Consider the following 14,384-nt stretch of genomic DNA (forward strand, 5'->3'; position numbering starts at 1 on the left):
AAATGGCTGAGGTGTGAACCGTTAGAAAGGCCAGTGTTTTGGGCTTCTACTAGCTGAGTTTAATGTTGGTTCCATAAGTTATCAAATAAAAGTCACCTTGGAAGCTCTTCAGTCTTAATGTTCATGTCCAGTAAAATTAGCATTCTGGCTTTTGGATTATTGACATTAAGCTGCATACATCACTAGCAACTTTTATAAACAGGGGGACTGTGTGTGGTTGTATCTTGTTTCTCTGTAGCCACATCTCCTGTGTATATGCTGTGGATATGGTACACACACTGTGGATCATTGAATTCCCTTCCCTTCCCTCCCCTCCCACCCTGTCTGAGGCCAATGGATCACTGTGAGTTTGAGGTCACCCTGAGACTACATAGTGAATTCCAGGTCATCCTGGGCTAGAGTGAGACCCTACCTTGAAAAACCAAAATGAATTAAATGGGAGCTGGAGAGATAGCACAGTGGCTAAAGGTACTTGCTTGGAAAACCTGCCAGCCCAGGTTTGATTCCCCAGTACCTACCTAAAGTGGCACTGTATCTGAATTTCATTTGACATGCAATGGTAGGAGGCCCTGGCACATCCATTCTCTTGCTCTCTCCCCTTGTAAATAAATAGCATAAAATTCTTCTGAAGTTAAAGAATAATTTGTTGGAAGGGGATGCTGGGGATTGAGTTCAAGGCATTGTGCATGTTGGTCAGGCATTTTACCAAAGACTGAACCTGGTGGTAAAGTAAAATAGTTTTAAATAGGATTTCATTTTGGATTCTCCCACTCCATTGGTGCAATTGATGTTTAGAAAGAGTTTATGTTCTATTTAATCATTTGGATGATGGTATTTCTGGAAGGTAAGCCAACTATAATGCCTGGAGTCAGGCACTGTCATATTATAAATATCGTTGTAATGCCTGGAATCAGTCAATTTTGGGATGGAATTTTTTTTTCTCAAGTTTTATTAACATCTTCCATGATTATAAAAAATATCCCAGCCGGGCGTGGTGGCGCATGCCTTTAATCCCAGCACTCGGGAGGCAGAGGTGGGAGGATTGTGAGTTCGAGGCCACCCTGAGACTCCATAGTGAATTCCAGGTCAGCCTGGGCTACAGTGAGACCCTACCTCGAAAAACAAAAAAAAAAACAACAACAACAAAAAAAAATCCCATGGTAATACCCTCCCTCCCCCCACTTTCTCCTTTGAAATTCCATCTCAATCAGTCTCTTTTATTTTGATATCATGATCTTTTCTTCCTGTTATGATGGTCTTGTGTAGGTAGTGTCAGGCACTGTGAGGTCATGGATATCCAGGCCATTTTATGTCTGGAGGGACCACGTTGTAAGGAGTCCTACCCTTCCTTTGGCTCTTAACATTCTTTCCGCCACCTCTTCCACATTAGACCCTGAACCTTAGAAGGTGTGATCGAGATGTTACTTAGTACTTCAGCCACTTCTTTCTAGCACTATGATACCTTCTGAGTCATCCCAAGGTCACTGCCATCTGAAAAGAGAAGATTCTCTACCCAAAGTGAGAGTAGCATTAATATAAGGGTATGAATATTAAGATAAGTGCTTACTGGGCAGTTTGATAAACATAGTATATACATTTATCCAGACATCAGCAGACGTTACACCCCTAGGGCTCATGACTACCCCTGTTTTAAGTTTTCAGTATCAGGGATGTCTTCCCTCTCATGGAGTGGGCCTCCAGTCCAATTTGAGGGCAGTTGGTTTCCACCATGATAGACATGCCACTATTGTGGGATGGAATTATTTTTAAGGTTTAATTTATTGACTTTAAAAAGATATTTATTTGAAAGAAAGAGAGATGGAGGAGAGAGAGAATGGACACACTAAGGCCTCTTGCCATTGCAGATGAGTTCCAGACACATATGCTACTTTGTGCATCTGGCTTTACCTGGGCACTAGGGAATTGAACCCCAGCTATTAAGCTTTGCAAGCAGGTGCCTTTAACTGCTGATCCGTCTCTCCAGCCCTACTGAAGTATAATTTAAATTTAGTTTTGTTTATTTATTTGAGAGCAACAGACAGAAAGAGGCAGATAGAGAATGGGCGCGCCAGGGCCTCCAGCCACTGCAAATGAACTCTAGACGTGTGTGCCCCCTTGTGCATCTGGCTAATGTGGGTCCTGGGGAATCAAGCCTCGAACCGGGGTCCTTAGGCTTCACAGGCAAGCACTTACCTGCTAAGCCTTCTTTGCAAGCCCTGAAGTATAATTTATATGCCACAGAGATTCATCCTTTTTAGGTGTCCTAGCTCTACTGATTTTGACAAATTTATATAGTCATCAGAACTTCTGCATCAGTGAGCATGGAGCTTGTTTCCATCTGCTAAACAAGGTCTTTATCTGGTAGGCAATTCAGTCATATAGATGAATGTTTCTTTTCTTTTTTCTTTTTAGTTTGGCACATTTCTGGCCAGAAAGTTTATATTGGAGTCTTTACATTTTCTTTTTTTTGCCCAAAAGACACTTGAAATTGGTACAAAGTAAAGTTACCTTTGGTGTGTAATCAAAGGTGGATTCCTTTGAAATCATGAGGTTATCATGGCAAGAACTGTGTGACCAGCAGTTCAGTGAGGGAAAGGGGCCATGCTTGGGTGCCAGGCAGAGCCCTTGCCTGAGCAGCCATGCTTATTAGCCATGGCCTTGGTCTTTGTCTCAGGGCAGTGGGGGTGGAAATCAGAGGTTTTCAGAGGCAAGAGTGCTAACCATTACACGATGGAACCAAATGAGAGGTTTTCATGGTTGAAAATGGCAGTGTATCCTCTAGTTAGTTCTTTGTGCCCTAGCTCCCTTTGAGACCTTCCACTTTTAGAGGCAGACCCAGAGGGAAGGCTGTTGCTCTAACCGGTGTCTGCCTGAGTCTAGAGCCTTTTTCTTGGCTCTCAAGTGAAAATCAACTCTGCATTTGACTTTCTTCTTTGTGAAACAGACTTACTAATTACCACTCAAGGTGTTTTACTCTTTGAATGTGTTGGGTATGGAGAGTGCCAAAGGGAGTTCTCATTGCCATGTAGGGTGGTGAATTTGGTAGTTAAATCTATTTAAGGAATTGCCTTAATTATTTCATTCTCTTCATTTAAATTTTAGGCTTTGTTGCAGAAGTGTTGCTGACAACAGCTAGGCTTTGCTTTGCTTTCCCATGCATCTGGAATGCAGTGTGACAGTGATTTCAGCACACACATGTTCATTTTTCCCTTTCTTTATTGTGTGCTTTCTTTCCCCCTAGGAAACCCAGGTTGACAAGAACTCAAAGTGCCTTTTCTCCAGTCTCCTTCAGCCCCCTGTTCACAGGTAAGGGTGATGCCATTCTCTTTCTTCTGACAACAAGAAGCAGGAGCATTCTGAGACCTGTCAGGGAATACCCTTGCACATGCATGCTTTCAGGTGCTCTCTGCAGCGATCCCTCCATTTCGTGTCCACTGGGCTTGGCGTGAGCTGTTTTTAGGCACAGAATGTGTTCTTGACTTTAGCTGCTTTATACTTGAAGGTAAAGGCTGCTTGTTCGTAATTGGGTGGCCTTGGCAGTTATACAGTGCTTAGTTCAGGGTCATCACATATAAATTAAAAAGTAGGAATTACAGATTTATAGGCTCACAAGTATAAGAGACTCTCTTGAAGTCATAATTTCTGTCCCAGCTTCCAAGGGAGTTCATAGATTATCTAATAAAAATGATCCATGAGCATCTGGTCTAGTTCAAAGACTTTGGGCAAAGGGATTACATGAGCTCTTGTCTTACCCATTTTAGGGGCTAGCAGTTCTTGCAGCTGTTAGTGTTCTTTACTGCATCTAATTTAAGTGCCTCTTGCATTAGGGAACACGGTTGCTAAAGTAGATAGGCTGTTGAATGTCATCTGGGTAATGGGTAACCGCCTTCTAATTTTATGGAGAACTTTTCACAGGAAGACCTTTTGTTCTGTCAATCATATGTGATGCTCCGGATTAAATAGAAGCCATAGAAAAGAAGGCCTTTGTCACATTGTCTCAGGTCCCAGAAGCCAAGTGGTGTCATTGGTTGCATCTGTGAGAAGCCTTTTAAAAAATGCCATTCTCAGCTTGGCACGGTGGTGCATACCTATAATCCCAGCACTTGGGAGGCTGAGGTAGGAGGAAGGCTGAGGTAGGAGGATCACTGAGTTCAAAGCCACTACAGAGTGAGTTCCAGGTTAGCCTGGGCTAGAATGAGAGACCCTACCTTAGAAAACAAAACAAAACAAAACAAAACAAAACAAAACCAACTATTCTTGGGCTACAGACATGGCTCAGCAGTTAAGGCGCTTTCCTACGAAGCCTATGGATCCAGGTTTGATTTTTCAGAACCCACATAAGCCAGATGCACATGCATCTGGAGTTCATTTGCAGTAGCTAGAGGCCCTGGCATGCCCATTCTCTGTCTCTGTCTCTCATAAATAAATAAATAAATAAACAAATAAACAAACAAACAAACCATTCTCAAACTAGATAGCTTACAACTTTCATCCCAGCACTCAGAAGGCTAAGGTAGGAGGATCACCATAAGTTCGAGGTCAGCCGCAGCTATAGCCAGCTTTCAACTTGGACTAGAATAAGACTGTGCCTCAAAAAGAAAGAAAAGAAGCTGGGCATGGTGGCGCACGCCTTTAATCCCAGTACTCAGGAGGCAGAGGTAGGAAGATCACTGTGAGTTTGAGGCTACCCTGAGACTCCGTAGTGAATTTCAGGTCAGCCTGAGCTAGGATGAAACCCTACCTTGAAAAACTGGGAAAAAAAAAAGAAAGAAAGAAAGAAAAAAAGGAGGCCAGGCATGATGGTGCACATCTTTAATCCCAGCACTTGGAAGGCAGCAGTAGGAGGATTTCCATCTAGGCCCAGCTGAGACTATAAAGTGAGTTCAAGTTAGCCTAGGCTAGAGCGAGATCCTACCTCAAAAATAAATAAATAAAATAAAAATACAGGGCTGGAGAGATGGCTTAGTGGTTAAGCGTTTGCCTGTGAAGCCTAAGGACTCTGGTTCGAGGCTCGATTCCCCAGGACCCACGTTAGCCAGATGCACAAGGGGCTGTACACATCTGGAGTTCATTTGCAATGGTTGGAAGCCCTGGCGCGCTCATTTTCTCCCCCTCTCTCTCTCTCTCTCTCTCTCTCTCTCTCTCTCTCTCTCTCTCTCTCTCTCTCTCCCCACCCCCTGCCTCTTTCTCTCTCTGTCTGTCGCTTTCAAATAAATAAATAAAAATAAACAAAAAATAAGTTTTTTAAAAAAGGGCTGGAGAGATGGCTTAGAGGACTCAGGTTTGATTCTCCAGGTCCCACATAAGCCAGATGCAGATAGTGGTGCATGCATCTGGAGTTCGTTTGTGGCAGCTAGAGGCCCTGGCACACCCATTTATTCTACTCTTTCTTTCTAATAAACACACACACACAGGAAAACAAACAAAACAAAACAAAACCAAGCATGGCAGCATATACCTGTAATCCCAGCATTGGGGAGGCAGAGACAAGAAGATCCCTAGGGTTTGCTGGCTAGCTAGTCTAGCTGAATCTTTGAACTCTAGGTTCAGCAAAAGACCCTGTCTCAAAAGCATCCATGGAGAGAGACTGAGGAAGACTCCTGATATCAGCCTGTGGCTCTACATGCTTGAAAACTCAAACACACCCATGTGTCCACTCATATATGAACATGCGTACACACATAATACACAAAAATAGTTGTTTCTTCCTTTAAGGAACCAGGTATATACAGCCTTTTCTCTCTTGAATGGCCTCTTTTTTTTTTTTCTTCCAGTTTTTGTTTTTTATTAACATGATTATAAACAATATCCCATGGTAGTGCCCTCCCTCCCCCCACTTTCTCCTTTGAAACTCTATTCTCCATCATATCCCCTCTCTTTTATTTTGATGTCATGATCTTTTCCTCCTATTACGATGGTCTTGTGTAGGTAGTGTCAGGCACTGTGAGGTCATGGATATCCAGGCCATTTTGTGTCTGGGGGGAACATGTTGTAAGGAGTCCTGCCCTTCCTTTGGCTCTGACATTCTTTCCGTTGAATGGCGTTTGTTTTTTTTTTTGTTTTGTTTTGTTTTTTGTTTTTTTGAGGGAGGGTCTCCCTGTAGCCCAGAAATTCACTATGTAGTTTCAGGGTGGCCTTGAGCTCACAGCAATCCACCTACCTCTGTCTCTCAAGTGCTGGAACTAAAGGTGTGTGCCACAACCACAGCCAGTCTGTTCCTTTTTTTGTTTTGTTTTGTTTTTTCAAAGTAGGGTCTCACTCTAGCCCAGGCTGAGCTAGAATTCACTATGCAGTCTTGGGGTAGCCTTGAACTCACAGTGATCCTCCTACCCTTGTCGCCTGAGTGCTGGGATTAAAGGTGTGTACCACCACCACCATGCCCAGTTCCTTTTAAAAAATATTTTATTTTTATTTATCTATTTGAGAAAGCGGGGAGAGAATGGGCATATCAGGGCCCCCAGCATTGCAAACGAACTCCAGACACATGTGCCACCTTCCGCACCTGGTTTACATGGGTCCTGGGGAGTTGAACCTGGCTCCTTTGGCTTTGTAGGCAAGCACCTTACCTGCTAAGCCTTTTCTCCAGCCCTTTTTTTGTTTGTTTGTTTTTGTTTTTTGAGGTAGGGTCTCACTCTAGCTCAGGCTGACTTGGAATTCACTATGTAGTCTCAGGGTGGCCTCGAACTCATGGCGATCCTCCTACTTCTGCCTCCTGAGAGTGCTGTGAATAAAGGCGTGCGCCACCACACCTGGCTTCTTCTTTTTTCTTTTTTTAAACAAAACAAACCTATTCTTAGCTACTAACCTATGATAATAAAATGCCCTTTATTCTGTGGTAATTATTATTTTTTTTTATTGTTTCTGGGTAGGGTTTCACTCTAGCCCAGGCTAACCTGGAATTCACTATGTAATCTCAGAGTGGCCTTGAATTCATTGCAATCCCCCTACCTCTGCCTTCTGAATGCTGGAATTAAAGGGAGTGTGCTGCCATGCCCGGCATTCTCTGGTAATTTAAAGGGAGAGGGCTAAGTGGGGCTGGGTGGCAAAAGTAGTATGTGTGGCTGAGAACAACTGCGTGATAAGCTGGGAAGTACAAAATCATAGACCATGCGCCACCCCCAAAGCTACCTGCTATTGCGGAAGCTTACCTGACAGTAGAAGTAGTAACTTTTTAGGGTTGCAAATGTACTTTCAGATTTTGTCACCTTAGATATGAGGAACTAACTGGTGTGTCAGTGGTAAACTTTCTTACAGGTAAATGGCCTGGGAAATCTAGTGTAGAAAACCATCTTAGGCTAACATTAGAACCTTTATCTGCATTCAACTTGCCCTGCAGCTCACTTTTATTTTTATTTTTATTTTTTTGAGGTAGGGTCTCTATCTAAAGCAGGCTGAACTGATACTCTATACTTCCAGGCTGGCCTTGAACCCACAGTGATCCTCCTACCTCTGCTTCCCAAGAGCTGGGATTAAGGGTGTGTGCTACCACACTCAGCTATTTTTTTTTTTTTTAACATAGGGTTTCACTCTAGCGCAGGCCGACCTGGAACTCACTATGCAGTCTCAGGGTGGTCTCCAACTCATAGTAATCCTCATACCTCTGCCTCCCAAGTGCTGGGATTAAAGGCATGTGCCACCATGCCCAGCTCTCCAGTTTAATTTTTTTTTAAGTATTTTATTTTTATTTATTTGAGAAGTGGGGGTGAGGGCAGATAGAGTGAGAATAGGTGTGCCAGGGTCTCCAGCTGCTGCAAACAAACTCCAAACACATGTGCCTTCTTGTGCATCTGGCTTATGTGGGTCTTGGGGAATTGAACCTAGGTCCTTTGGCTTTGCAGGCAAGCACCTTAACTGCTAAGCCATCTCTCCAGCCCATCCAGTTTAAGTTTAAAAATTTTTTAATTTATCATTTGCATGTGTTTGTGTGTGGTGGAGAGGGGGGTTGGTGTTGGGGTCTTTCGCTGCTGCGAAGAAATGCCCATTGAACTTTACAGGGATGGCTGAGGAATTGAACACGGACCAGTAGGCTTTGCAAGTAGTGCCTTTAACTGCCGCGTCAGCTCCTCCAGCCCACTAGTATGGGTTTTATTTGATAAAGATCTTGTGGTTGGGGTAGAGCTCTTACTCAGTGGTAGAACTAGCATTAGGTGGCTTTTGTACTGTTAGGCCTGTGTTACTCTTCTGAAGAAACCTGGTCCTCAGTAGGGCAAAGGAGCAGTGGGATTTTAAAGTGACTATTGTTCAGGGGTGGTTCCAGTCCTGGAGAACATTCTGTTTTTGTTTTTGTTTTTTAATTTTATTTATTTGTGTATTTTTAAGATTTTTATTTATTTATTTATTTGACAGAGAAAGGGGGAGAAAGAGAGAATGGGCATGTCAGGGCCTTCAGCCACTGTAAATAAACTCCAGACGCATATGCCCCCTTATGCATCTGGCTAATGTGGGTCCTGGGGAACTGAACCTGGATCCTTTGGCTTTGCAGGCGAACACCTTAACAGCTAAGCCATCCCTCCAGGCTTAATTTTATTTATTTATTTCAGAGAGACAGAGAGAGAGAGAGGAGAATAGGCACACCAGGGCCTCTAGCCACTGCAAATGAACTCCAGATGCATGCGCCCCTTTGTGCATCTGGCTTATGTGGGTCCTGGGGAATGGAGCCTTGAACTGGGGTCGTTAGGCTTCACAGGCAAGCGCTTAACTGCTAAGCCAACTCTCCAGCCCGAGGACCTTCTATTTTGAGCTTTTGGAAGCTCGGGACCTCTGATGTCACTCGCTTGCCCTTTGCTTCCCTTTCCTTTTGGCTTAGCTTTGGGCAGGTGCTTCTGTAATATGCTTGCTCTGTGAATCCCTCAGGTGAAACAGTGTCGCTTGTGGACGTGGACATTTCTCAGAGGGGCCTGACCTCTCCACACCCTCCAACTCCCCCTCCTCCTCCAAGAAGAAGCCTCAGCCTCCTAGGTATATTTTCTTCCCTTCCCTTTCTGCCATCTTGCCCTAGTGGGAGGGTGAGCTCTAGGGACTTCTTTGCTAAGCTTCTAGGTTTCTAATGATGACCCAGTTATTTCCTATTCCTTTCTCAGCACCCCTGACATCTCCTTAGGCAGTGAAACAAGTCTTACCTGCATGCTACAGTGTTGACTGTCCATGGGTCAGCCAGCTTTACATTTACCGTGCCCACAGTCTGTTGCTGCTGGGCCGCTTTAGGAATACCCTTGCTGTACTGCTTTCTAAGCAAAGCAAGCCAGATGAAGAGGCTGTTGCCCATTGTGCACAAAGATGGGGTCAAGGTTTAAGCTACCTTGTCCCAGAGGGCACCCTCAGAACCCTTCCCTCTGCCCTGCCTTTATCTCGCTCTTTCTGTGCTCATTTTGCTGAACCTCTTGCTTTTGTTCTCTTGTAGATGACATCAGCGGGACGCTGCCTACATCTGTCCTTGTGGCTCCGCTGGGGTCTTCCTTGCAGTCTTTCCCCCTTCCTCCACCTCCTCCACCCCACGCCCCAGGTTAGCTTAGTTGAGAGGCAAGACTGAGAAGAGTGGAAGGGTGGGGGACATCTATTATAGAAATAACAACTTAGGAGAACGCTTCAGTCCTTTTCTTGTTGGTTGGACCACACGTGGAAATGAGGCCAAGAACTGTTTTTCCTAACCTGTTTCTTTATGGACATAAATCTGTTTTTCTTAAGAACTTTTTGTCTTGCTGCTGAACCTATTTTGCAGTCCTTGAGTAGATCTCACTTAAGAAACTGCCTGAACGTCAGGATAGTGAGGAGGTTGCATATATTGCTGGTTTTCAAAATTCTGAGGTTATTCTAAGTTTTAGTATTTTCTGCAGCCTTGTAAATAAGTACCAAGCATTTAGTAGCCCATACCTGCTTTGCCAGCCTCCAGTACCCAAGGAATAAAATGAGTGAAATCGGCATTCATTTCTACTTGCCTGGCAAAATCGTTACTCTTCCTGGGCAAGTAAGCGAGTCACTATTTCCAAGGCTGCTTTACCGGCACTTCACTTCGAGGTGGGAGAAGTTGGAATCGCTCTAGGCTGGTGAAGGGCCTGAAGTAGTCACCTTAGTCAGGTTAGTGAGCAGCTCCCTCCTCCTTTCCTGGGGTTGAACGCCCCACCCATCCTTCACAGCTTACACGAGCCCACACAGCTTTTTTGTTCCAGCCCATCCAGCTCTTTCCCACCGCTTTGGCTTTCACCCTCTCCAGCTTAGCTTCTAATGCCTTGCCCCTCTTCAGTTAGCATCTCTTTTGGGGGTTGGGGTTATGTCTATGGATTGGAGCAGTACTGCTAAACAAGTGACCCCCATTCTTTTGCCTCACAGATGCATTTCCCCGGATCGCTCCCATCAGAGCAGCTGAGTCCCTGCACAGCCAGCCCCCTCAGCACCTCCAGTGTCCCCTCTACCGGCCTGACTCAAGCAGCTTTGCAGCTAGCCTTCGAGAGTTGGAAAAGGTAGTGATGCCTGAGAACTAGCCGCTCACCTCCCTGCCCATGCCCACATTCTATACCCTAGCTCTTCTTATTGTAGTTTTAATTGTTATTTCTTTATTTGAGAGAGGAAAGAGACAAAGAGATAGTGAGTATGGGTGCACCAGGGCCTATTGCTGCTGCAAACAAACTCCACATACATGTGCCACTTTGTGCATCTTGCTTTATGTGGGTACTGCAGCTTTGAACTTGGGCCGTCAGGCTTTGCAAGCAAGCACCTTTAACTATCGAGCCATCTCTCCAGCATCTCCATGCTGCTTTTAGAAGAAGAGTAGTTTCCTTGCCTCCACATATACAGTGAAAAATCGTAAGCTGTTGTTAATGTCACAGGATATGTAATCAAATTGAATTTATGTTGGGGCGGGGAAGTTGAACACAATGAAGAAAGGGTGTAGAGAAATGTTTAGAAAATCAAAGATGGTTTTGCTAGATTATTTGACCCAGTTACTTTCCTTCTCTTTTTGGGCCTTTGGTAATAAAATATAGAATTAGTCTTTTGTTACTTTGGAGTACTAAAAGGATAAGGAGCCTGATGCTCACTGCAGATGGTTGAGACACTTGTAGTGGCTTTTACCTTCTTAGATATTTTGGAAAATGGGAGAATCTTCCCTGGAAGACACTGAGTGAAAACTGACATTTCTCTACTCTGTTAACTACTTTGCTATTTCTTATCTTTGGTAGTGTGGTTGGTATTGGGGGCCAATGAATTGGGAAGATGCAGAGATGAAGCTGAAAGGGAAGCCAGATGGTTCTTTCCTGGTACGAGATAGCTCTGATCCTCGTTACATCCTGAGCCTCAGTTTCCGATCACAGGGTATCACCCACCACACTAGAATGGAGCACTACAGAGGTAAGAGGAACTGCCGCTGTAAGATAGCTTTCTTCTTGCTTTGCCCTTCTCTACCTTTCCTGCCTGACTTTTTCATAGATAGGCTTTATAGCAGTGAAACTAGGAGTGAGGAATAAAATCTCATAGACTTATTAAATGTTGATATAGGGCTGGAGAGATGGCTCTAGCAGTTAAGGTGATTGCCTGGAAAGCCTGACAACCCAGGTTCAGTTCTCTAGCACCCATATAAAACCAGGTCTACAAAGTGGCGCATGCATCTGGAGTGGCTGGAGGCCCTGGCTCATCCATTCTCTCTTTCTCTCTTCTGTCTATCTCTGCTTGCAAAGAAATAAATTAAAAATAAAATATTTGGGCTGAAGAGATGGCTTAGCAGTTAAGGCACTTGCGTGCAAAGCCTGAGGACCTGTGTTCAACTGTCCAGGTCCCACGTAAGCCAGATGCACAAGGTTATGCAAGCATACAAGGTCGCACATGCACATAAGGTGACATGTGTATCTCGAGTTCAATTACAGTAGCTGGAGGCATTGGTGTGCCAGTCCTCTCCCCTTCTCTTGCTCCTGTTATAAAAAGGGAGGGGCAGTCTGTTAGGCTTGCCTTAAAAAATTTAAAAAAATATAACAATAGGGCTAGAGCAATAGTTTAGTACTTCAGGCATTTGCCTGCAAAGCCTAAGGACCCAGGTTCAATTCTCCAGATCCCACGTAAGCCAGATGCATAAAGGTGAAGCAAGTGCAAGGTTGCAGTGCCCACTAGGTAGTGCAAGCGTGTAGAATTCGATTGTAGTGGCTGAGGCAGGCCTTGGTGCACCAATTCTCTCTCCCTCTCTCTAAAAATAAAAATTGAAATAAAATAAAAATAAACATTGATATGGCCCTGGCTTCAGTGACTAGAAGAAATGATGGCAGAGACAGAGAGAAAGGGAGAGTAAAAGTTCCATGTTAAAGTCCCCTCAAACTGGTGTGGTAGCTCACACCTTTAATCCCAGTGGGAAGCTGAGGTTGGAGAATCACCATGTGCTCTATGCCAGTCTGGTGTACAGAGTAAGTTCTAGGTCAGCCTGCTAGAGTGAGACCCTGCCTCAAAAAAAAAAAAAAAGCCGGTTGTGGTGGCATACACCTTTAATCCCAGCACTCGGGAAGCAGAGGTAGGAGGATCAACCAGGAGTTCAAGGCCACCCGGAGACTACATAGTGAATTCCAGGTCAGCCTGTGCTAGAGTGAGACTCTACCTCAGAAAAACAAAACCAAAAAATTATTTGCAAGGGGGGAGAGAGAGAATAAGTGTACAAGGGCCTCATGATCCTGCAAACTCCAGATGCATGCACCACTTTGTGCATCTGGCCTTATGCGGGTACTGGGGATTTGAACCAAGGCTGTCAGGCTTTCAAGCAAGCACCTTTAACTGCTGTGCCATCTCTCCCAGTCCAGTAAATACATTTTAAAGATTTTTTTTTTAAAAAATATTTTATTTTTGGGCTGGAGAGATGGCTTAGCAGTTAAGCGCTTGCCTGTGAAGCCTAAGGACCCAGGTTCGAGGCTCGATTCCCCAGGACCCATGTTAGCCAGATGCCCAAGGGGGCACACGCATCTGAAGTTCATTTGCAGTGACTAGAGTCCTTGGCCTGCCCATTCTCTCTCTCTTTGTCTCTCTTTCTCCCTCTATCTGCCTGTGCCTCTTTGTCTGTCTGTTGCTCTCAAATAAATAAATAAAAACAAAAAAATTAAAAAAATATATTTTATTTTTATTTGAGAGGGAGAGGGAGAAAGGGGCAGATAGAGAATGGGTGTGTCAGGGCCTCCAGCCACTGCAAATGAACTCCAGATGCATGCACCACCTTCTACATCTGGCTTAGGTGGGTGCTGAGGAGTTGAACTGGGTTCTTTGGCTTTTCAGGCATGTACCTAAACCACTAAGCCACCTCTCTAGTCCTTTTAAAGATATTTTTATTATTTTTTTGCAAACAGAGAGAGAGAGAATGGGCATGCCAGGGCCTCTAGTCACTGTAAACAAACTCCACATGCATGCACCACCTTGTGCATCTGTCTTTATGTGAGTACTAGGAATGGAATCCACATCATTAAGCTTTGCAGGCAAGTGCCTTAACTGCAAGTTAAAAAGCTCAAATATGTAAGCCGTGTGGTGGCACACGCCTTTAATCCTAGCACTGGGAGGCAGAGGTAGGTGGATCACTGAGAGTTCGTGGCCACCCTGAGACTCCATAGTGAATTCCAGGTCAGCCTGGGCTAGAGTGAGACCCTACCTCAAATAAACAAACAAGCAAGCAAGCAAACAAACAAACATGCATGCTGGAAAGATGGCTAAGTGGTTAAGGTGCTTGCCTACAAAGCTCAACCACCCTGGTTCAGTTCCCTAGTACTCACATAAAGCCAGATGCACAAGATGGCACATGCACCTGGAATTTGTTTGCAGTGGCTGGAAGCCTTGGCACACCCATTCATTCTCTCTATTTCTGTCTCTCTTCTAGCTCTCTTTTCTTGAAAATAAATAATTGTATATATTATGTGTGTGTGTGTGTGTGTGTGTATATATATATATATATATATATATATATATATATATATGGTATTGTATATATTATGTATAATTGTGTATATGTGTATATATTTAATTATATATTAAATATAATTAATTAGATTAATAATTTTGATTGATTAAAATTAAATATAGAGAAAGAAGGAGGCAGAGAGAGAGAGAGAGAGAAATGGGCACACCAGGCCTCTAGCCACTGCAAACAAACTCCAGACACATGGGCCACCTTATGCATCTGGCTTATGTGGGTCCTGGGGAATTGAACCTGGGTCCTTAAACTAAGCCATCTCTCTGGCCCTAAATAAAATATTTAGAAAAACGTTTGAGGCCACCCTGGGACTATATATATAGTGAATTCCAGATCAGCTTGGGCTAGAGTAAGACCCTACCTCAAAAAAAAAAAAAAAAGTTATAAAACAAAACAAACAAAAAGCTCAGGTAATAAAAGTCTCATCAGTAGTCTGTCTTCTAAATGGCAGGAACAAAGCTAC

At 44.0% G+C, this 14,384-nt stretch overlaps 1 protein-coding gene across 1 annotated transcript in view; it reads left to right on the plus strand.

Moving 5' to 3' along the window:
• Socs7 (suppressor of cytokine signaling 7) overlaps positions 1 to 14,384 on the plus strand; it is a 60,795-nt gene that overhangs the window by 15,482 nt on the left and 30,929 nt on the right. Inside the window, exons 2-6 of the mRNA XM_004655498.2 lie at positions 3,242 to 3,306; positions 8,854 to 8,958; positions 9,401 to 9,502; positions 10,327 to 10,457; positions 11,175 to 11,343. Coding sequence (XP_004655555.2) covers positions 3,242 to 3,306; positions 8,854 to 8,958; positions 9,401 to 9,502; positions 10,327 to 10,457; positions 11,175 to 11,343 — 572 coding nt within the window. The remainder of the gene's footprint in view (positions 1 to 3,241; positions 3,307 to 8,853; positions 8,959 to 9,400; positions 9,503 to 10,326; positions 10,458 to 11,174; positions 11,344 to 14,384) is intronic.

Source organism: Jaculus jaculus, chromosome 9 (assembly GCF_020740685.1).
Source record: "Jaculus jaculus isolate mJacJac1 chromosome 9, mJacJac1.mat.Y.cur, whole genome shotgun sequence".
Classification (NCBI taxonomy): domain Eukaryota; kingdom Metazoa; phylum Chordata; class Mammalia; order Rodentia; family Dipodidae; genus Jaculus; species Jaculus jaculus.